Below are 24,801 nucleotides of genomic sequence, written 5' to 3' on the forward strand. Positions count from 1 at the left end.
ATGGATTAACTGATTTAAACCAGTTCTCTTCTGAACAAACAAATCCATCTCTCCAGGCGAAGAGCTCTCACACAAGCTTTTACTCAGCCTATTATTGCAACTACAGAGGTGCTGAGAGATGAGCAATGAGCTGCACAGAAGCTGAATGGCAGTGCAGATGGGTTGCAATCTCACATAGTAGACCCAGGTTCCAGCTTTAGGGCAGGCTCCCACCTTCCTGATGCACATATCTGGGGATTGTCCTCCCTCCTTTCATGGGCTTTTACCCAGGGCACAGCGAGGAGGCCTCACTGTACTTTGCATCTGACGTGTGGTGCCACAGACTGGACATGCCAGCTTTGCAAAATCTGCTCCACAGCCTCTGAAATCCCCCTGCCATATGGGCCTTTTGCTTTATGTCTCAAGTCTCTTGTATCTCCTGGCCACCACAGGGTGCAGACATGCTCTGTCAGACCAATTTCAAAGAGGTAAATCAGAAAAGCTCTCAAAGCACAAGGGAGGCTTCCCAAGAAATCTGAGTGGAAGCACATGGGAACCTTCCCCACAAGGCAGCAAACAGAGGAGAGAACACAGCTCTTGCAGGGTAAGACCCTACTGTTAAACACTGACAACAAAAATTCAGACCAGCCAAAACTCATACAACTGCTTTACTCTGTGAAATATGGGTTGGGTTTTTTTTTTTTGTTGTTTTGTTTTGTTTTGTTTTTTTGTTTGTTTGTTTGTTTTTTTATTTTTTTAAGTTGGATATAACAAATTCTAAAAAAAAAAAAAAAAAAAAAACAAACCAGCACTGGGAGTCCTGGGGATTTGCTGTATGAGCATAAAGGCATTCCAAAGAAGAAGGCTTTAGCTAAGCATCCTTAGCCTGCCAGACTTAAAGCCATGAGGCTGGCAGGAGGGCAGGGCCAACGAGTCCTACACAGTAACTTTTGGTACAACCCTATGTGAGGACCCAATCCTAAACTGATGAAAGCACTGTCATAGACTCCATCTCTCAGGCCCCATGACCAATACATGGTAATTGTTATGACAAATCTGAGGCCAGCTGTAAGTGTCTGTGATTATTACTTTGCTCTGAACTGTGGCCATTTGGGTTTACAGCCATGACAGAGTAAAACTTCAGCCTGTCCTGAGACTGACAACTCTAATTAGTTGTAAGCAGCCTGGGCATTGGGAAGCAGAGTGAGCAATCCTAATGCCATATCACCCAGGACAGGGCTGCGTGCACAAACACGAGCTCTAAGGAGCTTAATCCCAAACACGATAGTGGCAAGCAAAAAGTGTGTTGACAATCAGGAATGAAATCCTCTGCTCTTAACAAGGGGAGCAGAAGGGTGCTGTGTATTGAGGGAAATGCAGAAATTACATGTATACTTTCAGCTCAGTCACACAAACCTCTATACAACTTATCTGGGGATAAGCGGGGAAGATTTCCATCAAAGTGAAACCTAACTACCAGGTCAGGCTTTGTTCAGACTGGTGGTTCAATATTATGCCCATCGCTATGAATTATTTTATTCTTCCTACCAATTAAAGTCCCTAAGTTTGCAAACACTGAACTTCCAGAAGGCACAGTTTTCCTTTGGCTTTGAATACAGACACACTTGCCCCAGAGCATCAGTTCATTCTTAAACCTTTGATGGTGTAAAAAGAGCCAGAACACATGAGAGTTCTAGCTGGCAGGAGAGCCTGAGGTTTCCCTCTCTTGGCAGCAGCACACGTAACATGGAGAACAGCAATACTGAAGTATGAATGAAAGAGTAGGAAAGTTCCAGCCACCACAAGAGCAGAAAAACCATCTTCTGCCCCCAAGTTAGCTCCTGAACTGTGCTCCTCAGCTTGGAGGAGGGTAACAGGATGAATTTCACCAATGAAAATGATAAAGAAAAACAAAGCAGTCACTATAAATAAATACACTCAGAAATTAAACCAACCAGGTCTAAAATTCTTAGCAGATGACTCCATAGTGCAGCTCACACGGCCAAGCAGCAAGACAGATAAGCCAGCTCAGCCACAGACAGAGGGGTCAGCTCTGGCCCCTGACAGCCTCATTTCTCTTAGACTCCCTTCATAGCAGGGAGAGCTGCAGGGGACTCTTAGCAGCCAAAAGCTCCATCTTAGCCACTCTGCAAAAACGTCTCCATGCCTAAAACACGTCTCAAGAGCACTTTTAAGAGAGCAGTTAATATCCAAGCTTACATTTCAGGAGGGGGCAGGGCACCAGCAAGAAGCACTGACATTGAGCTATGGCTTCAACAGCTGATCGAAACAGTTTAATGCATTTCCATTTCCAGTTGCATGGAGCCAGCAATGTTTCTTACTTATTTACAGTATCACCCCCTCCCCGCTCCCCGCTCTCGTGTTTGCTACATAGATAACACGGGAAATTGATGCTGACTATCGCCTGCGTGATGTACAGCACTGCCGATGGGTTCAGCAGGATTTTAAAGAGGAATGAGTCAACAGTATGTGACCAGGAATAACATTTGCCAGTGTGTGAGCTTGAATAGGAAAACATATCTGTGCCCACCTGAACATTAGTTAAAGTGACAATGGCAACAGATGCCCCAGCAGGACGTGTTCTGGCAGCCTTCCAGGCCAGGGCAGAGCCAGACCTGCTAGTCACCAGCCCTATAGCAATGCCTGTGTCTAGGACTATAAATGGCTTCTGAAGTCCTGATAACCATCCCTCCAAAGGGAATGCCAGTCTGCATTCCTGATTACACCTAACATTCACTATGCTTTGAAGATAAAGCACAATAACTCACCTGCTGCCTAATGTGGCAGAATTTTATCTAAGGGCAGTAAGCATAATCATTTGAAGATCAGTCACAGATAATTGTGGGCTATTGCTTTAGATCCAGAAGAGATAAATTCACAGGCCATGTTATTGCAGAGAAAGAGACACTCAGGTAAATTCCTTTTCTAGTCTTTCTTCCTGCAAAGATTTCACCTGCTGTGTGATCCCAACATGGGAAACGTCCAACTTTCAGACTTGACTATTGAAAACAAAGTCAGCCCTATATAACTACCACCCTTTCCTCCTACTCTTCTTCCATTGGGCACTCAGAGATGCCAAAACCTCTGCAAAAGACAAAAATGGCAGCAGGAAAAATCTGCTTATCTCATCTTCAGAACTTTGTGAAGTAATTAACAACTCAACAGAGGACACAGGTGCTCTTCTACCAGGCTTTGATGGTTATCTAAAGAGGGAGAAGCCATTCAGATGATCAAGTGTGAGCCTGAGACAGAAAGTAGTGAGTGCTGTGAAGGAGAATAAACCCATCTGCAGGAAAATATGGGAGCAGATGTATTGAGAATCAGGTGGGATGAGGAGTGCACGACAGAGCTGGACTTGGATGGAGCTGTGCAGTAGTTTATAGGATGTAGCCCAGGACTGGCAGAGCATCAGAGCTGACATAATATTATTCAAGCAGGAAAATGTAGTAAGATTGCAATTTTCACCATACTGTTTTATAAGGCTCTAACAGAGCAAATGTCATATTCACCATGGTAAGACAATCATCTCAAGGGCTACTTCTAGCAATAGCTAGAGCTTAAAGTCACTACTAACCTTTGCAATTCCTGCAAATTCTGCTTTTGGCAGTATTTTAGGTTACATGGCAAATACTCGTCTTTCCGTTTTTTGTTACATACTTGCTAAATTAGTATCTAAGTAGCATCCTTTTCATTGATCCTCACATGCAGCTTTCTTTCTTCTTATACACAGCAGCTCAAATGACACTACTGAGTTCCAAAACCCAAATGCTTCACATTTTCAAGCCCAGTGTGTGTTTCACAGCCTTAGACTAGTTCCCCTGCACAGGGTGGCCCAGGCCTAATTTTAAACACACCTCAGCAGAGGATTCATTTTTCTGATGGGATTTTCTCAAGTACTGGTCCTGAAAAAAACCCTTGATAACAGCATCAATGATAGCATTGATATTATTAACAGCACTCTGCCACTCCATTAATATTTTTATTTCAAGACGTCAAAGTGCTATGTTTATTATGCTCCACAAATCTTTGATTAGATTGGTCAGTTTTATTCCTGTTTTGAAGGTACAGGAGAAAATGACAAGACATTGCCAATCCAAGTGTAGATTCCCAGGAGTTCTGACAAGCCCAGACTCTCACTATAACCATTATACAACATTTCTTCATCTTAAACACAGAGATATAAGGCTGCACAGACTTTCATAAACTTATTAATCTTTCAAAGCTCTATACTACAGACCAGGAAGTCCAGGGAAGAGATCATCCATCCTGTCAGAGACCTGATGATAGACAATTTCAGCTCATAAGCTAAAAGAAAAGCAATTTCTTCTGCTTTCTAAGTACAAAAAGAAAAGCAATTTTTTTGCTTTCTTAAAAAAAAAAAAATTAAAAAGCCCAAACACCTTTTTTTGACAGCTGACTTGTTCTTTTTGTCTTCTTATTCTCTTTCCACTATTGCAGTGCAGTTGGAAAAGCCTATTTCTGGACTAGTGTGTTACAAAACAGCACCATATGCATGAGGATGAAGGGAGAAAACCAAGGGAGAGGGGAAACACAGAAACAGGTTCTGACATCTAATCACATCTGCTGTATTGATTTTGCAACTTTAGCTTTGGAGCAATCAGAGAAACAGCCACATTACCATCCAGGATGCACTGCTCCCCGGAGCGAGGCGGCTCCAGAGGCGCTCCCAGGGCCGCGCAAACAGGCGGCCTGTGTGCGCACACACGTGCGCGGCCCTGTGGATGTGCACCCCTCCGGAGCGGCGCTCCGATGGGATACGCAGCCTGGGCGAGGTGAGAGAAGCGCTCATCACGGAGGCTGCAGGAGCCACACGATCCCTATTTCCAACAAGATGAAAATTCCAGAGCAAGCCACCGAACTAATGAGCTGCCCATGCTGGAAAGCTGTGTTTCAATTAACCACAGCAGCCCCTGCCGCACCCACATCCTTCCAGCAGCATGAACAAGGAGGAGAGGGATAAACAAACAGGGACTGTGTTTTTTCTGGATCTGTTTTCTGCATGAAGGGAAAGGGAGGAGGCTGTAAAAGGGACGAGGGCAATTCTTGCCCTACTTTCTTGGTTTGTAGTTTCTTTTTCATGCTAATGGAAGGAGCAATCGACAGCACTGGAACCAAAGCTGCCTGCTGAGGCACAGAACAGGCAGTGCCACCATGAAGTCCTTCCACGTTTTCCAGGCAGGATGAGATGGCTCTGGTGTACAAACACTCAGTATGCACCCAGCTTCCACTAAGGCTACACAGAACTGATTGACAAGGGAAGGTGGGCTGGCATGTGGACTACATCACCATTACTTGGGTAAAATTACAATAAAGCATTGCTTGGCCATGGGATGAGCTATAGGAAGAACATGTTCAGCTACCCTTTACACAGAAGTTCATCACATCTTTGCTTTCTTGAGAGTCATATCATAGTCTCTGCCCCAGACAGCTTCTGGCTTGCACCTACCATCTTTCTTGTGTGGGGAATCATGCCCTGTCCCTTCAGCCCAAGATTCAGTTCTGTGATCCCCCTCCAGACCACCTAGTATGACTGCATTCATCCCAAGCTCAGCACTGCTGCTCCCTCTGCAGGGGCAGTGAGGGTCAAGCGAGGGCCACACAGCTTTCAGACAGCAACCTCAAACCGGGAACACCAGCAGGTTTCATGGTTCTTTGCCCCCAAGTGAAATTTGCTGTATTTGTCATCGTCTCTTGATGTGACCAAGAGTTACCTTCCCTGCCATGTCCTTCCAAGTCCCATATGACTGAACCAGGCGGCTTTCCTGAACAGCTCAAACCAAGACGCACATTTTCACCCTGCTTAAGGGAAGCATCTCCGCACTACTTACCTGCCTGGAAATCTTCACACATTTCCCTATCTCATCCTGTAATCTAAGCCCTCCACGGTCCTGAATAGACAGAGATAATTTTAAAAGGGGCTCTTCAAATACTCAAAGTGCCTGCAGGATTTCACACACCTCTGTTATTGCTGTGCTCCCAGCAGCTCACATCTGTGAGCAGTTTGTCTGGTTGGTTTCAGCCAGGTTGTCTGCTCTGGTCTCACTTCTCTTATTCCTGGGGAGCGAGCCTGGGAGAGTGGCAGCATGTCTAATGAGTGCTGCTGTGCTATGTCTGGAGGCTTGTCACTCACAGCCCACAGGCAGCATGCCCAGGTGTAAATTAACCTGTTCCCTGCCTGCCGCACACCTGCCAGATCAGCGCTGCTCAGAGTACTCTGCCGGTGTTCAACAATCGCACCGCACTAATGGGACAAGATCTGCAGGGAGAGCCAAGGCATTTTATCTGGCTGCCTTCCCCCAGTCTGATTTGAAGTCTTGTAAGAGGGAGAGCACAGACTGTTGCATGTCAAAACACACCTCAACAGCTGTGGGAGCTGAGCAGGCACTCACTTCTCTGGAGGGAGAAACCACTACAGGGAAGGGATGGAGATGTCACCCAAATCAGCATCCCACCCTCTATGTTCACCTCTGTGTACAGATACTGCCTTCAAATGGGGCTGGGAGAACCACCCAGAGCCGAAATCACCCCACATACCTGCAAAGTATCAGCTTCCTGTTACTCACAGCCTGGTTGTATGAAAACCATTTGGGAGTATACATTCCCTGTTACCTATCACTGCTTTTCAGGCAAAATGATTCAGGCATATCCAGGGGTAACTAAGTTGAAGAAAGTGTTGAGGTGTGGAAATGATCTAAATAACATTCATTTTCCACCTTTTGAGTACTTGACTTTACAAACTTACTAACATATCCTGAAGGTATTTTACACACATGTAATGCACATAAACACACCTGGTAGAGCTGCACTCATCCCCTGACACGGAAATAGAAATCATTGTACACAAATACACACAACAGCTCTCCCTTCCACTTGCAACATGCTTGCCATATGGTACCCTGCTCTTAGCCTTGTGTAGCCCGACCAATTAAATATAAACTGTTCAAAGGTCCCCAGACAAAAGAGATGTGTCTGCTCAACCCAGTAAGAAAGTTCAACCCCATCTAGCCCCCAGGCTTTTGTGTACACAGGCATTCAGGCAGGCACTCCAGCACTGTATGGTTGTACTCACACTGCACGTTTAGCTGCACCAGGGCTTCCCGGGGTCTGATGTTAAATCCATTGTACCTGGCTGTCTGACACTTATAGGTCCCACTCATTTCTCGGCTCACACTCTCCAGGTGCAGCTTCCCATCATATGTCTCCATTGTCATTGTCCCTGAAGGCATGGGGGTTTCCTTGTCTACCCGGGACCAGATGATGGGAGGCTTCGGCTTTCCTCGAACCTCGCACTGCAGCTCGGCCCTGGAGCCTTCTCGCACAGTGATGGTGGACTGACCTTTAGGGACACTGATTGTTGGTGGCACTAAAAGAGAGACAAGAGGGGAATCATTTTATACTGGGTTTTCAGCAAGTAAGGAATAGTCTTGAGATGCTTCTGATGGAATCACACCAACAGCCTTGAACTCCAAAGGTTTCCGCTCGACACACTGCAATCCTTCTGTGAACATACTGTCCATGCAAGTTATCCTGCAGGGTCTGGAGCTTCGGGGTACCAAGGAGGATTCCAGCCTTTCCAACAGTGTGTCCCAATATCAATGCCAAGGGCCAGTTGTATTGGGGCAGACTCCAGGCTCCCATCCCTCTGTTTGCAAAATGCTATCCAGCTGTAGGGATAGCATCAAGGAACACAAAGGCAAAAGCCTCTTTGATCCATTTCTCAATTTCTGGTCAGTGAATTTCTCAAATGGAATTGTAGTCTTTTGGCCAAAAATAGAAGTCATATCTGCCGAGGTATCTAGACACCTTATCCAGGTCAGATCAAAACCAAGACTTAAAGGATAAGTGCTTGTAGATCCCATCTCCAGCCTTCTCAGAGGTCCAAGATCCCTGTTTGTTCCTAAACCACAGCAGGGAGTCAGCTCTTTTTAAGTGTTTTTCCTTATTTTACTTTTATTATTATTTTTTTGTTTTTAATGATGAATACACTGTTGTCGTGGTTTGACATGGAAGTGAATTTTTTTTCCAGGAAGTTGGGTCAAACCAATCAGTGGTCAGGTTTGGATATTGGCACCTGGAGTGACTACTGAAAGTATGGACACGTCTCTGAGAACACAGGGGGTTAAAAGCAAGAACTCCCAGGAAAACTGTCTCTTTGGTTCTGGTTTTCAGAGAGTGCAGACTCTCCCCTGCCCAGCCATGGGCTGGGTTGGGGAGGGGAAGCCACACGGCCTTGTCCAGGTAGGCCGAGGGGGCTGAAGGTCTACAACTGGGCCAGCTCCCGCGGACGGAAGAGTGGAGAGAAACAGAGATGCCTTTGTCCCCCGCCCCGCAGAGGGAAAGAGACAGAGAGCCTGACGGCACCTGGAGATTTGCTGGCAGAAGAGAAGCAGAAAGGAGGGAGGATGATGCCCAGTGTGGGAGTCGAGAATGCTGGGCAGAGATTTCAGCCGTCCAGAGAGTCTGAACTTTTAACCCTTTCCAAGAAATGAAGGCTTTGTAAAATATTACTCCTCCTCGATTTGTAGTGGAAGAGAGACAGTCCAGAACCTAAGATGTTAGAAGAAGAAATTTTTAAGTGGGAGGAGATGATAGAGTAGCTTTTGGCTGGACTTTTCTTGTTAGCCATAGACTGAACCAAATTCTCCTGCAACAGAGACTGCATTTTAGGGGGATGCAGTGGTGACCCAAGGAGACCTGTTTCAGCAACCACCAGCACAGGAATGGCAAGAACAGAGGAAAGCTGAAGAGGGAATAGTGATGCCCTCTGTCTTCAGGAAGAAGATGATCTCTGTTCCTAGACCCTTGGCCCCAGGAGAAAATAGGGGGGACTGTAGTCCCAAGATGAGAAGCTGAACTGTTGTCTCTTTTAGTCCATAGCAAAGCATCCTTAAAGGAGCCCTATGAGCAGTCTGTCCATGCACAGTGTGAGAGCACTGTGACATGGAAAGGAGAGTGTCACACTGGCAGATTTTCTCCGGGTGGTTGCCATGTGTGACATGGAAACACAAGAAGTGGCAACTGTGTTTCCTGGGGGGTCTATAACGCAAGAAAGACTTCTCTCTCCCTTAATAGACTAAGTATTGATTATCTGAAAGGTAGTAATTTGATCAAAAATCCCAGGTAACGTTTCATAGCGGTTGTTTTAGAAATTAAGAAGAAGAGAGGTGTTTTAGAGGGTCTTCATCCTAAATTTAGTGCATGTGTCTTCTGTAGTAGTAGTTTAATAAAGTTTTTTTTTCTTTGTTATTAAGCTTAAGCCTGCTCTGCTCTGTTCCTGATAACATCTCACAGCATTTATTTGAGAAGATATATTTTCATAAGGGCACTAGCATTGCACCAGTATCAAATCATGACAACTGTGAATTTCTCACACCAATAAACCTCTGGCTCATCTGAGTGAGAGAGAGTTCCAGCAACAATCACCCCTGGCAGCCCTTCGAGGCTGGGAAGAGCTCACCCAGCAGAATTGCTGCCGAGTTGAGGCTAGAGTTGGAGGCACAGTAACACTCAAAAGAAATATCCAGCTATCAACTGGCAATCAAAACTTTGCTGATAAGCAAAGCTTAAAAGAAATCCAGTGAATACAGGGTACAGAGATGTCAGTGGGAAGAGGTTGGCTGTTCACATCCCCAGTTCCACCAAGAACCCAGGAAGGGGATTTTTGTGCTAAACCACACTTAATATTGACAATTTATTTGTGCTAGACTTTAGAGTCAACAGTTCAGCTGAGGTAAATATGGTCACAATCTTTTCTGAAAGCTCCTTTTTCAGCCCTTCCTGCTGACAGTGGCAACACTTGGATTGACACTTCCATAACTGCAAGGGCCATGTACTTCGTTTCCATTTAAATCAAAATATAGCACTACAGAAGCTGTAACAAGCTGGTCTGACCAACATTAGCTCAATTCAGCTCCAGCAAAGGAGAGTGTGCTATGGTAATTGTACATGTTACAGCCTGCAGCTCTTTATGAACAAATTTAGGATGGATCCAGCCTAATCTCCCTCTGCAGTGACCTCCCTATGCAACACGGAGGCCACGTTTTCAATTTGCAGGTCTCCTGTGGGCTGGGGAATCTCATCACACCCTGTCCTGCACGGTGCGAAAAGACGGCAGCACTTTCAGTGCTAACGCTGCCGGCAGCCGCTCACCTGGTGAGCAGCAATTTTCTCCACAGGTAAAGTTGTAAATTGCATTTGAAGATTTTTTTTTTTAATTAAAGCTATCACCTTGGAGCTGCTTGGTGGAGGCAGCCACTTTGATGAGCTCAGGCTTTGCTCAGTGGGGAAACATGGGGCCACTGCTGCTGTCCTCTTGCTCTGATCCTGTGGAGCAAGGTGTTTTGTATGAGGATCACAAGTTGGAGATGGCTTGTTCCTGATTATGGGGATGTTGCATGTTGGACAGCCTTGGCTGCTGCATGGAGAGCTGCTCCAGCAGGGATGGCTGTTTTCATTCTCTGGGACACAAAGCAGACCTGCTGGCCCAGGCTGCCAAAGAGAGGCTTCAGAATGCCCCAGGCTGCCCTCCTTCCCTTCCTCATTGGCAGCATCCACACAGGCATATGGGACTCGCTCTCCTCCAGACAGGCACAGGGTGACCTGTCACCACAGACACTTCCTTTAAGACAGCAACTGGCTGGTGCTTGGACCAACACCTGCACTGTCAGACACTGCCAAGCCTCTTGGTGGAATCATCCCGGGTCTCCCAGCTCTTCACAGCCTCCCACCCTTGCAGTCTTAAACACAACTGCACTCTGCCATCTAGTGATCTTGGGCAAAAAGAATTGTTCCAGGTGGTATCAGCCATACAAGTTTGGGAAAGCCAATTTTGCACCAGGATTGGTGAGTTCCCCCAGTTTTGTTCCCTGTTGGTGTAACAGGGTTGGTGTCAGCTGGCATGGAGAGGTCCACAGAAAGGAAGGACCATTCTTCAGTGTTTAGTGGATCCATGGCACAGTCAGGGCTCAGTCTCCAGGCTGCCAACAAGAACTCGATGCAATCCTATCAGAAGCAGGCTGCCCCTAGTATTTCTAATGGGAGTCAAGGGCTTCCCAAAGCACCAACAGTAGTTGCAAGCACTTTTTTTCTGGGGAGCTGAAGTGAGCAGCATCCAGAATCAAGAGTGAGATCATCCTGGCCTGTGGATCCAGCACAACCAGGAACTGAGAAGTAACATTCTGTGAAGGTGCAAGTTAAAGTCTGTGGGCAGCTCACTCCCCTGAGGAGTCTTCCATCAGAGTACTAATGCAGTGCTTCTTTGTGCTGCACTTTTGGTCCTGGAAAGGCAGGACAATGACATGGATGTAATAGAGAGCACAGCTGAACCCACTGCTTCCGCAGAAACAGAAAGACAGCCCTGAGACTCTATATTTTAGTCCCCAGCATGACTGTCAAACACTGACATATTTGTCCAGTCCTCACTGGGCCATGGGGTAAAGCTCTGACCCTGATTTTAGGGGGGAGGCATTTATAACACTGGCACTCAGAGAGGGCCCAATCCATTGCATTTGCAATCCAACAAACATTAAAAGTCTTCACAGAAATTGTATCCTGCACACAGTGCCAAAGAAATGAAAGAGCAGCTTTTTTTCTCTTTTACTCTCTTCTAAGCAAAGGGACACTTGAAATTTGCTGAAATACCACCACTTCTTCCTTCCTTCACAGTGTGGAGGTTTGTTTGAACAATCGCACTGTAAAGCTGTCTCTATAGCTGAAGTGCACTTTGGACTTTTCATAGGGAGAAAACATAAAGGAAGATCTACTTGGTACGTAATACATCTGACAGAGAAGTTGTAACTATTGCCCATCTCCAATCTGAGTCAAACGCTTGCCTGAGGATGTAAGACCTTTCTCCACTACATTCAAAACTAAATGCATGTGAAGTTCTTCAAAAAAGCCAGAGGCATGGGGCTGTGGGGCAGCCAGTGATGCCAAACACTCCTCTGGGGTCCCCACCTGCCAGAGAGAGGCTCACCTGTCTCTGAGGAGATGTTCACCTCCACACTGAGGTCAGGAATGGGTGCTCCCTGGAAGGTAGCCACACATAGGTAGGTGCCATAGTCACTGAATCTCAGGTCAATAATTTCCAAGCTGCAGGTCACAGGTGGGAGCTCAGGGTCATTGCGGGTGATGAGCAACCGGTCTGAGAACCTGGCTGGTTTTCCGTTCTTGTACCACGAATAGACAACCTTCTCCTGGGGGACGGCATCTACGTGGCATGAGAGCTTCAAGTCCTGGCCTAACTGGATGGTCTCGCTCTCTTTGATCACATCAGGAGTGATTTGGAATGTGGCATTCTTCATGGCTGAGATGAACAGAAGTGCAAAATTGGTTAGGGATATCAAAGTATCTTGCATGGGACAGGAAAACTGTTCTTTGCTTCTCAGGAAGGCAACATTTCCATGCAAAATCTACCCAAAGACCTCTCCCACTTATGTTCCCACAAAATGTCCCAAGGGCCTCACATCTGGCAGTCTGGGATCATCCAATTCAGGATAATGCTACAGCCCAGGATGAAGCTGCGAGCAATGCTTGCACAGCCATTGGTCTGGGAGCAGAGAAACTAGCACAGGCACTTCTCCAGAATATTAATTACTACTAAATATCACATTCACCCTCAGCTGTACAGGAACAGCCAGGAGGAATGCAATTCTCCCACTCCCTGAAAACATATGCTCAGAGAAAAGCAGCAACTTACACCGCACCATCAGGTTCACGATCTTCTTTGCTGGGTTCCCCACATTGTTGATGGCCGTGCAGTTGTAATAACCCGAGTCCTCCACGCGGATCCTCCAGATGGTGAGGTTGCCTCCTTGCGCAAGGCTGTTGGGAGGCATTGGGCCAGGAGAGTGGGACCAAACCACTTCTGGCTGTGGGTCACCGCCCATCAGAGAGCATTGCATAGTGATGTTGTCACCAGGGTTGACCACCAGAGTCTCATTGACAGACAGCTTCAGAGCAGGTGGGGCTGGAAAAGCACAAAGAGGGACACTTCAGAGGCTGAGAAAGACCCATCCACTTGCCTCTGCACAGCTTCATACTTTTTATGATTTGTTCTTGTTGATGGCTGGTTTGAGTAGGGACAGCTGGAAAGATCTATGAATTGATTACAAATATGAGGTGTTTGTGAATCTAAAGCATGATCATTATCATGTCTTTGAATGAGAATGCTCCTCTTTTATGGCTAGGAAACTAAGCAGGCAGGACCTCACACTGCCCAGAAAACACTCTACCAGTAGTGCTTAGGACTGGGGCACAAAGCAACTATGACATTTTATCAGTGCCCAGTGCAGGTTCTCTATGGCTTTAGGATGCAGGTCAGAAGAAAAGCCCAATAAATCCACTCTGCACATATAGGGGTGGCAAACAGGCAACATTTGGCAGTGAAAAACCCAAGGCCTGAAGTTTCAGGCCACTGAAAACTGCAGCCAAGCATAAGGGCAATGGAAACCTTTGTAGCCTTGCCAGAGAGGTGAAGGAGAAAGGATAGCCTCAAAGGAGCCTGCTTGAACCCTACCACTGCTTGTGCTCAGGGACAGCTGGCATTAAACCACTCCTCTCATTCAGAGTTTCCATCCCAAGAAGCAAGCTTTAGGGAAGGTCTATTATTAAAAAAAGCTTTCCTCAGCTATCCCATGATACGCCTCTTTATCTCTCACACCCAACTAGGCATCTTTGAGAGGCAAAGGCTTTGCCAAGCAGATAGTCCTTGCAACTCAGAGACAGATATGGAGGACCAGGACCTGTCCACACCTTAACAGACCATTAACAGCAGGTCTGAACCTGCTCTTAATCTCCTTCACCTCCTCAGGTGTTTAATATGCTTTTCAGTACACCTGAGTGCTATCACAATCAGAGCAACTCTCCTTCACATTCAGTTGAGCTGAGACTGATTCAAAGTGTCTAGACAACCTCTACTTTGAATGCCCTGGTACCTGTTTTTTGGTTTTATTATATTTCTGTAACCTTCTCACTACAGCCCCCTCCAGGAACTGATCCAAAATCCTTCCCCTTGTATCTTGTATTCTCCATTTCATTCCCTGAAACGTCTTTCAAAGTCTCTATGAGCACTACTGGCTCCATCCAGTCAGAGTTGAGAAAGTAGCAGTCCCCAGCAAAAAAAGCAGGTAGTATGTTTTAAGTAACAGCTATAATAATGCAAAATAAGACATTGTTCCATATTCATGAAGCCTGATTTAACAGCATCATTATTTCTGCCTCTTCTCTCCCTGGACACTGTGTTAATGAGCTGTGCTGGATTTGTGTTGGATCTCTGAATTACAGCCTATACAAAGAAGGCAAGGAGGACTCTCCTCTCCTCAGCACCGGTGCCATGATTTAGTAGCACAACTACTGCCATGCTGGGATATTGCTTTGGTGTACTGAATATAATGTCCTCTCTGGCCACTGCACATGCTATTTGTGTCAGAGGTGGCCAGCTATGCCTAAGGAAGAAGGTGGCTCTTCTGCTACCTGCACTGGCCATTTTGAGGCTAGTGGTTGGAGCCTTTGAATTTCGGGAGGCCACAGCCTGCACTCAAAGAGACTTTGTCAGGTCTCTTTGCAGGAGTCTTGTAAATAATGTGCAAGGGTTAATGCTTATTAAATAGCAAAGGAAGGATTTGCACATCCTCACCAAGCTCCAGATGGTTTCATGAGATAGTATGAACCCAGAAATGCAATAGCTCAACTCACCATGGTTAGGCAGGACACATTCCTGTCACTAACTCAGTGTAGCTGACCCCAAATAGCTGTTTCTGCCCTCGGACATTGAACTGGTCTCAGGTTCACAGTACACAAACTGGCAGATGCAGCATCTTGCCTGGGAATCTCCATCCATCCCTGTCAGAGACAGAGAAAGCCTGAGACCAGCCCATGTCCAGAGAGAAGGTGTCAGAGTTGGGGAGCACAAACCAGAGGTCCTGCACACTCTGGTTAAGATTTAGGGCTCTTGCAGATTTAGGGTTGGATATGCAAGTATATGACCCACACTCATCTTGCCCAGCTCTGGGCAAGGCAACATGTGAAAAAGGTGACATGCCTTGCAAGCACTGTGTGAGGGCAGGCTGTGTGTGCATGCATGAATGAGGCAGGGAAACTGCAAATCTGCCACCTGCCACAGCTACAGGCAGCAAGCTCCCACAACATGCCCCAGAATGGAGCCTTGGCTGTGGCAGCCTGCGTGGGCTACCACACCCCATTCTCACTCCCACCAGCAGACAGAGGTTAACAGACTGCAGACATTGTTATGCAGGAGATGATTCTCATTTATTTGTAACCTGTGGCAATTCCTTTTGTTCTTGGCTCAGAAAACCTGCTGGCGGAGTCTGCCGAGCAGCGAGGGGACCATTAAAAACAAAGAATCACTTTCAATTCCCTTTGAAGTCCAATTTGCTGCAGTAAAACTGCAGGAGAATTAACCAGCTGGGCTGCTTAATTTTGCAGAAATTGAGGAAGGGGAAAAAGTCAGGCTGACCCTGCTGGAGCAGGAGATGGCAGCCTGGTGCTGAGCTGGTCCTGTGGCTATGTGGACCCAACCTGCTGCTCTGGAGTCAGGCAACAGCAGCCAAACAGAGAGGGAGCAGGGACATCTCCTTCTCACTAAGGCTGCAGACAAAGAACCCATTCCCTGCTGCAAGGCCCAAGTTGCTAAACAGAGCTTGTGAGAAGTCCATCTCCTAACCAGAGACTATGATCTGCCCAAAGGACACTGAGGAGCCAGCTGAGGAAAGGCAAATGAGCTGAGGAGATTCCCCTGGCCTGACCTGACCTACCAATTCACTACAAGGTCTGTAGTGCCTGGACTATAAATATTTAAGAGAGAGAAATTTCCAAGCATTTCAGCACCCTTTGGGCCCTTCTCAGTTATAAAGGCAAAGGCATCATGAGTGACGCTGCTCAGGATTCTGGGCACAGCCAGGTCTAGAGAAACTGTGAAAGCACAAGAGCAAGGGGAACAGAAAAGACCTAGGCAAAATAGGAGAGAATTAAAGAATTTCATTTAAATATTTCCTCACCTATGCACAATACTACCTACAGGGCAAGTAAGCCATATAGTATTTCACATTAAATATAGCCATGCTATTTAACACAAACCCTGCTCACACTGCAATGCCAGCTTCATTTTCACTGCCAACTTTTAATACAATTTGCTAAGAACACATTTTCCATGGCCCCTTTGAGCTTGTAGTGCCAGGCTGCACTGCAACTATGTATAAATATTCATTTATAATTAAAAACAGGAGAAAAAACCCCTAGATAGATGTGCTTAAGAAGCTGGTGTAAATTGAGCCATATCGCTGACTTGTCATCAAGTACAACCTGAGAATATATTTTCCCCATTCACTTAGTACAGGGGCTGGATTGAAATGAGGAGTAATTTCCCTGTGCTTGGGCTGGCGGGGGGAGTGGACATAAAGAGAAAATTTATTTTCTAACTCTTCAAAGGTAAAGGTACATAGGGAAGAAGAGCTGTGATGAACCTTTCTTGATGAAAGGCTCATGATGAGCCTTTCTTCATCATGAACAGAAGATAGGTTTTTAAAGGGAATATTTCAACATTTGCTACACTCTCATACTGAGAGAAATTCAGCTAATAGGGTGAGTTGTTCAAGACATGTTTAGAAATCTTACTACTTTTTTTCTGACATTAGCTATAATTCACTTTCTTAAGCTCATTATTTTTCTTCTTCCTACATAAAATGAGGCAACTATTGTTCAGCACATTGGAACTCAACTCAGATCAATAAACATAATTTAAACAGTATCAACAGTATTCTGTCAACAGTTAAAAACATCAAAAAAAGTTCTGTTTCCACTGTACAAAGATGACACAAGGGATGCAAACTGCTTTGTGTTACATTAGAGAAGTGAATAATTCAAACAGCTACAATGCCTTTCTCTCTGATCATGGAATACCCCAGGGCTGGAAGCAATTTCCTGACATTTACTTATTATTTGCAAATATTCAACACACATGGGGGCTTTACAGGTGGGGATTTTTTACTGTGTGTGTGGTTTTGGTTTGGGTTTTTTTAATGGACAGGTTGCAATCAAGTCCTTGCCAGTATTTGATACATGATACTCAGTTATCGTTCACTTATTACACGTCAAGCAAGAGGCACCAAAGTGAATCTGCTCACAACTGGAGGTGCCCTCAAGCACTGCCAGGATAAATATGAGTGTAAAATTTATTTATTGGGAAGGCACTGGAGATGTATGCTTTCCACAAACACTGCCACCAGCGGAGCTCGTTACCTGGGAGGTGCCTAGAGCACAGCCTGGCAAACCAGGCTGGAGTCACACATGGATGAATTATTTGTAAGAACTCCTGCAGCACTCTAGACTGTATCAAATCTATTTTTAAAGTCACTTAGAATTATAAATAAATAAAACAGTGTATGAATTAAAAGCTACATAGTGCCTCAACGCCTACACCTAGTCTGTTTTAATGATCTCATGGCAGGCCTGGCCACATGCAGTGCTACAAGAAACTGGAGCAGCCCTGGCCACAAGACTTCTGTGTGAAGGATCTGTAATCCCAGCAGCCATGTAAATGAGGTCTAGGTGCTGCAGGCCCTGGACAGAGTGCTGTGTTATCCTCCTGGAGGAGTAATGGCTGTTGAGGAGGTGAAGGATCAGAGGGCTGCAGGGACCCTTCCTGTCCCCTCTTACCTGTGGTGTTTGTGAGCTGGAAGGTAATGGATTTGTCAGGGATACTGCAGACATTGCGGACAGACACCTGGCATGTGTAGCTGGCATAATCCTGAGGTCGAAGGTTCTTCAGCTTCAGGACTTTGGTTTCACCCTGGGATTTGGGAAAAATAGGGGCAAGAAAAGACACAGGTGTCCAAAGCACAGATCATCATTCCAAGCCCAAAGTTTACAGATTACCAGCAGCTCCCACGAAAACCTTAGGGAACTGTGCAGATTTCAAGGCCCCACAGCTCTATGTAAAGGCGACATAAAATGTTTGCAGTGGTCATTTTACCTCCAGGGTTTCACAAAACACCCAGCAAATGACTGACATGACCTGAAAGCACTGCCAAACAGGTCTGGGCATGATTTCTCATCATCTGGTGCCAGAAACATCTTGTAGAACATGACAAACCTTAAGCATCTCAGAACAGACCCTGAGATCTAGCTCCAAGATGTCAGTAGGAACCCAAAGGAAGTCACTGGGGATGCAACACTGCCAAACTGAAGTAAATCAGAGCAGATTGAGGCACTAATACTGGCCTAAATATGACAAGTTCAACAGTTATGCTCTAGAAATCTGCAGTACAGGAGGAAAAAAAATTCAGAGAAATACTCAGAGAACTTCCAAAACTTTCTGATCCCCCCTCTCCAGATTCTAATCTCATTTATGCTGATGTAAATCCAGAGTGACTGCAGAGACTTTGATAGCCTTTTCTCATTCTAAGGTAACAAATAAAATCACTGCCTGCACTCCATTAGTTACTGGCTTGTTTTAGAAACAGAATGAAGTTGTTACATTAACGACAGACGTGTTCTGTAGACTTTTATTTATGGAATGCAGAAAGCTCTGAGAACCATCCAATGGTTTGCACACCCTGCAACTCATATGTCTTCTGCTGACAGCTTGTTGCTGCTGTTCTCCTTGAGTTTGTCTAAATCTCTTTTGGAGAAACCATTCCATAACTGCCTGCAAGTGTGAGGAGGTGTCAGCATGACAAATCCTCCTGAGGACAACCTCAAGGGACTGGACAATGAGCTCAGGAATGCTAATATGCAGAGAACAAGGATGTGGAGTGAGTACATTAGAATAATAAAACCTAGGGCACTGATAACCCAAGAGAGTCCTGTCCCCTGAGAATTGTTGCTATGCCACACAAATTATGGCATTTACAATATGCATGTCATCTACATACTCACAGGGTTGTATGTATCTCCTGTTCATTGATTAGTGAATTTAGGCATATGGGTATAAACCCTCAGTGTAAGTAAGTTTTAAAAAGCTTCAACAGTGAAATCTTCACCTCATCTTTAATGTAAAAGCCTATTCAAACTTGACACTGACAGAGGTTCGTCTCTAAGACAACACTGCAAACTCCAGTGAAGGGTACTTTGTTAAACATTCCAGCCAGATTTTCCCCTTCTAACAGTGCTGCAGATGTGTGTTTTTGATAACTTCAACTCTTACCAACCCAAACTTACAGACTTATCTGGTGTTAAGGAGAGGACTGCAAGGGCATGCCTGTCTGAGCACAGCAGTCCCAACACCCTCTTTCAGAGCTGGGAATGACCCATCATGTCAGGAGCATTGCCTGACAGGAGCTGTAGCACGCTGGGTCATTTAAACATTAATGCTGCAACATGGTGAATTTTTGCCAGATGCTTTATTTAGCTAGAGAAAATATCCCAAGTCCTAAGACATCCTCTCATTAGGCAACATCTCCTGTTAATTACACTGAGCCTAGTGAAAACTGGAAGAGCTCATGGTGGCTTCCTCCAAGGCCAGGGATGTCCTAGTTGGGAGCCACACAGCACGCAGACAAAGCTGTCTTCAGGGCCAAACAGCAGTGCTGACCTACAGTGTTTCTGCAAATCTGCCACTAACCTGCAGCTTTCTCCTCCCTCCTCATCCCCCTGAATATTTCCATTTGGATGCCCATTTCCATGACCTACAGAGATGGCGTGTTTCAATAAAATATGAACATGACTACATTAACTTAAAGGTTGCCTGGGGCATTGCTCAGAAATCAAACTCAGCCAGAATGTGCTCTGGGCCCAGCTTTGGGAATGCAGGAAGGTGCTTGGGATGAAATAGGAGCCCTGGAGAGCTGCCCTTTCAGCCCTCCCTTCCCACCCATCCCTGCCATGTGCTCCCTAGCAGCCTTGCTGGAAGTACTGAGGCTGATTAGAATCTAAAGGACATTCAGCTCTCCAACCTCAGCTTAGGGTAACATGCCCAGAGCGCACTGGCAAAAAAAAAAGTTCCCTTCCATCTCCCATTGCATTGATTAATTACTGTGAAGTGGTGTTTACAGGGGAAACCTGGTTGTGCAGGGCAAGTCCAACACAGGCAAGCAGGAGAAGGAGAAAAGACATGGACATCTTGTCCCAGGACAAGTCAGGAAATGCCCAGGCATTGGGCTCCCCATTACTTGTGGCCATTAGAAAAACTCATGGATCCCACAGCAATGCCTGCCATTTGCTCACACTGCTAAACAGGAAGCTCTTCCCTGATATATGGAGCCTAGGCACTCAATTAAGAAAAAAAAAAAAAAAATTAGCGATGGGAGATAGAGGAAATCCAGTCTTGGGATTTTTCAAATTTTAGTCTCAGCCATCCAACAGATGCATAACCTCAGTAGGGGAGCTGTGTCACTGCTCTCAGGGACAGTGATAAAAAGGGAAAGGTCCTCCTAGGCCACACTCCCTCCTACTGCTCTGCTCCTCTTGTACCCTGGGAACGTGCATGCAGAAGGAAGGTCTACCAGCCCTCCTGGAGGCAGCACTCCTTGCAGTGGCCTGCACCTTCTCCCCAGCATCCTAATCCATGCAGGCAAGGAAACACCACCCACTACAGTGCCCTGCATCAGCAAGACACTCAACACAAGTTGGCAGAGCTTTGCTTATTTTCACCTGTGTGTAAAGGGGTTCATAGATGTCCACACCATTGTCCTGACTGTGAGAAAGTGTTTCAGCTCCCCGTTTCCAGATGAAGCGAGCTGGGGGGTTGGAGTTGACCGTGCAGCGGAGGAAGACGGTCTTCTCCTGGTAGAAGCTGCCACGTACATCACTGATGGTCTGGTGAACGGTGAGAACAGGTTCATCTAGATCTGGAAGGGAGGTAAGGAAGGTCGCAGCCGTTGTTAGCAAAGCTTGGTCTGCGTGTACAACCTGCAGAGCAGATGATGCTCCAGGTACCACTGAGGAGAGGGGAAGGTCCCACACATCTGGCTGATGACAACTGCTGATTTAAGAGCAGTTTTACTACCTGAGGGCAGGTAGTACAACCAATATCTAAAGGGAACACACAGGAGAAACCAGAATTCTCCCGCTCACCACACAAACCTTTAGAGAATAGAAAGTCTCTGGTTTGCAGAGCCCCATGCAGTCCTCAAAAAAACCCACCTGCCTGCCACATGTATCTCAGAGCAGTGGGCTGCCTCATATTCCTCAGTGAATCCCCCTACAGAAAATCACTACTTTCTACTTCAGTGAGAGGTCAAAAGGATCCCAGGAAGCTCTGTTCCATCATGATTTCTCCATCTTCTAGTTCCTAAATCTCTCCTGAAATCATGGGGCTAAGCCCAGGGCTGTGAGATGTTCATACAAATGACATGACAAACCTTCAAGACAAGGAATGAAAGTAAAAAATCAGGACAAGATCAAGGAGCTGAGTTAGAAAGTCATCTAGACAGAGCAAATCTCGTGAGGAATCACAGTAATATGAGATGCAAAACACTGTAATAGGTATGCATAATTTCTCTCTCTTCCTATTAAATATCCTCCGTGTATTTTCTTCAAAGTCTTTATCAACTATCCTTTGGCAACTTCTAGTCACTGCAACACCATTACCCCTCCCTAAACTGATCAGATTCTGTCGCCCTATTCTTTTGAGAGTTTTAAAGTTGTTCTAAAAGTTCCTATGCCTTCTGATATTTACATATTTCAACTGAATTTTCTCATGCATGTTCATATAAATAATGATTGCTTTGTATTCTTCTTTGTGGGTGGAGAGAATTGATGGACTGTTGGCTTGACCAGTGTGGTTAGAGAGGTGGCAGTTTCACCCTCCCAATCCACTGTCATTCTTGGTATTGTATATATAGTGGAGCCAGAAAATAAAGTTTACTTTTTTGAGTTCTTTGTCTTTCCTTTTACATCTAACTTGCTTCTGTGAGTTATTTCGTGTCACAATGTGACAAGATTCTTTTGTTCTCTTTCTTTACAGAAGCTGCTCCTTTCAATTCCCTTATTGTACCTGCACCAGACATGCAGCCACTATGACTGAATCAATGGTTATCAGTGGCTATGCTTGCAAGGACAGAAGCAATAGCCCTGCAGGAAGAGGATTTTCTCCATCCACACAGAGCATACTGACCCCCACAGTTGCCCACCTGCTAAAAAGGGATGATTTTCTCAGAAGCTGCAGCAGGTATCAATGTTTGAACATCAAGGTAGCATGGGGGACACCTCAGAGGCAGTGGATCTTTCTCCTCACAAAATCACTTTGAGGTTAAATGTAAAGATCCTTTTTGACAAGAATTGGCTCTCTAAAATGGAAATCAGTCCCTGTGTCTTTAAGTATCTCTATAAGACACATTTTGAGCTCAAGTTGAAGCAATTCTGTATTTTCAGGAGCACTATGACCTCATCTTCAGCTGCAAGGAAACCAAGGTACTAGTACCCAGGATCCTCTTGTTCCGCCATTATGATCCTCTGCACATGCTTAAGGTCTTCATCACCTCCTGCCCTCCCATGCCACCTAACTTTCACAATATTTTATTTTACAGATTTGTAAGTTTGGAGATCTGACTTCCAGAAAGAAAGAGGGAAGCAGGGATGAGTTTCTGCTAACATGTCATCCAAACAATGTATGCTCTCTGTTGAATCACAAGTGTCAACTTGTGGGTTTGCATCTTTTAATGAGCTGTATGCTTAGCAGACAGCAATTGTTATGCAACCTGAAATTTGTCCGCTTGACCATAGCTCAGAGATGAGTAGAGCCATTAATGGAATAATGACACAACACAAAATATATCCCAGAAAAAAAAAAAAACTCCATCAACCAAAAAACACCCATGACTGAAGAAAAACATATGTAGATGGAAAAAAAAAGTCTCCTCTCCATACAGTGCTGTCTTCATGTGGCCAGAGGATGACTGAACATCAAATTATTTTGGACCAGGATCTTAAACACAACCTCTCCTCTTTTCCTCCTTCCTTGTCTTTAATCTTACTTTATTTGTTCAAACTTCACATGAGTGACTCTGTAGCTACCGTCCTTCTGAGACTGTTTCTCAGGTAAAACACTTCCCTTACTAACTGAAGAAGCAGCTCACCATTCTAGTCTCATGGCTCCCAGCTACTCCCCACACAGAAAACAACACCTTCTTTTTGGTTGCTAAAACTTTCCTCCTTTGAATTCTTCAGCCCTCTTTTGTAGAAGTCAGCTCTAGGTTTAGCCCTCTTGAGAAAAGCTAAAATAAGACCTAGAATGTGTATGTCCTTGATGTACGAGTAATGCCACTGATGTCAGTGAGCTGCTCCAATGATAAATTTGGCCCAAGGCTGTTCATGGAGATGATCACATGGGATGTTTCATGCACAATAAAAGCTTGTAAACATTCATTCTTTTCTTTTCCTTACCTCCTCTATCTCCCACATGGAAATACTCAGAAAAGCAGCTGCCTCTCTGCCAGTATCTAAACCAATACTTTTAAGCCTCACTGATGCCCACTTGGGGCAGAGGAATATTATGCTACATGGGTTAATGTTTCCAGTTTAATATCCTCTTGGCAGCAACGATGCTCTCTGCACAACTCCACTGACAAACACTAAAAGTATGACTGAAGACTAGCAGCAGCTGTCAAGGACACCAAGGTACACATGAGAGTGATTACTTACCTCTAACTACAAAATGGGATGCAGGAAAAGAAGGGGTTTGTTTTCAAATTCTAGTTTATTCAGCTGAAGGTTGCCTGGGTGAGCGTTCAACAAAAACTGTGGCTTTTCCCATGTGTTCCCTTGCACCTACTGCAAATACTAGCAGAAAATTGTCTCTCCTTCCCAAAAACCAAGTGAGCAGAACAGAGGTGCAGTACCAAGTCCATCTGCAGAGTAGATGTTAGTATGAGAAAGCCCTTGGCCACTCCATTAGCCCCACAGTTCTACAGGTCAGAGCTGCATGAGGGACCATGGGATGCTACATCACTCTAGCTCCAGCCTGCACTGCAGGAGCACCCTTAGGGCATGAAGAGATTCATGGCACAGTTGTGTTCCTAGAGACACAGGCCCTGGCAAGGTGTCACACTAAACCTTGAGAAAACCAAGTATCCTTTGCAATGGAGAGTTATCATACACCTCCACTACACGCAGGAGAAGAAACAGGCAGAGAAGCCAAGCAGATTTAGGGTGGGTGCCAGAACTTCTCTAAACAAAGTGATGCAATGCCAATGAAAAAACACTCATCCTATCCACAGTGGCTGCTGTTGAAGCAATCCATTTCCACAGCCTAGACAGGATAGTGCCCACACTACACTACTCCAATAAAGTGTAGAGCAAGGAAGGAACAGATGGGAGCTACTCCCAGCCATACAGTATGACAGTGGATCATGAACCTGTCAAAAGCTAAGGACACCCAAGTCTGTGGTACATTTTGTGAGAGTGACATCACAGTTGAGCTGGACAGCAGGACTAAAAGGAAGCAGTCAGGCAGAAGTTGCTGTCAGCAAAAAGGTCTGCCCAGACTCCAGGCACATGCTGGGATTTTGAAGCTCAGAGGTTGTTCCACTGACAGACAACCACAGTGCCCCTCAGCTCAGAAGCAAGGAGAACAGCTAGAAGGAATGTAGAACAGCTCCTGACAGGTTCAGGGACAGATTCAGCTGCTTTATCATACTTTACAACTTTTTTGCATCAATCCCTTGCCTTCTCAAATAATATGAGCAAGGAGAGGGATTTGGTGTTAGTTGGGCTGAAGAAAATTGGAATAGTGGATAGTCAAGGACAATGTAATAGTAACTTTCTCCAAGAGAGCAAAACAAGTTGCCCAGATGTTAAAACTTGGATTTCTCCCATTTGGGCCTT

The 24,801-nt window shown here is 45.5% G+C and overlaps 1 protein-coding gene across 1 annotated transcript in view; it reads right to left on the bottom strand.

The window, feature by feature from the left end:
• MDGA1 (MAM domain containing glycosylphosphatidylinositol anchor 1) overlaps positions 1-24,801 on the bottom strand; it is a 144,001-nt gene that overhangs the window by 67,811 nt on the left and 51,389 nt on the right. Inside the window, exons 4-8 of the mRNA XM_053939166.1 lie at positions 20,629-20,825; positions 17,695-17,827; positions 12,719-12,988; positions 11,996-12,325; positions 7,091-7,384 (exon numbers count right to left, since the gene is read on the bottom strand). Coding sequence (XP_053795141.1) covers positions 7,091-7,384; positions 11,996-12,325; positions 12,719-12,988; positions 17,695-17,827; positions 20,629-20,825 — 1,224 coding nt within the window. The remainder of the gene's footprint in view (positions 1-7,090; positions 7,385-11,995; positions 12,326-12,718; positions 12,989-17,694; positions 17,828-20,628; positions 20,826-24,801) is intronic.

This window comes from Vidua chalybeata, chromosome 3 (assembly GCF_026979565.1).
Source record: "Vidua chalybeata isolate OUT-0048 chromosome 3, bVidCha1 merged haplotype, whole genome shotgun sequence".
NCBI classification, from domain to species: Eukaryota; Metazoa; Chordata; class Aves; order Passeriformes; family Viduidae; genus Vidua; species Vidua chalybeata.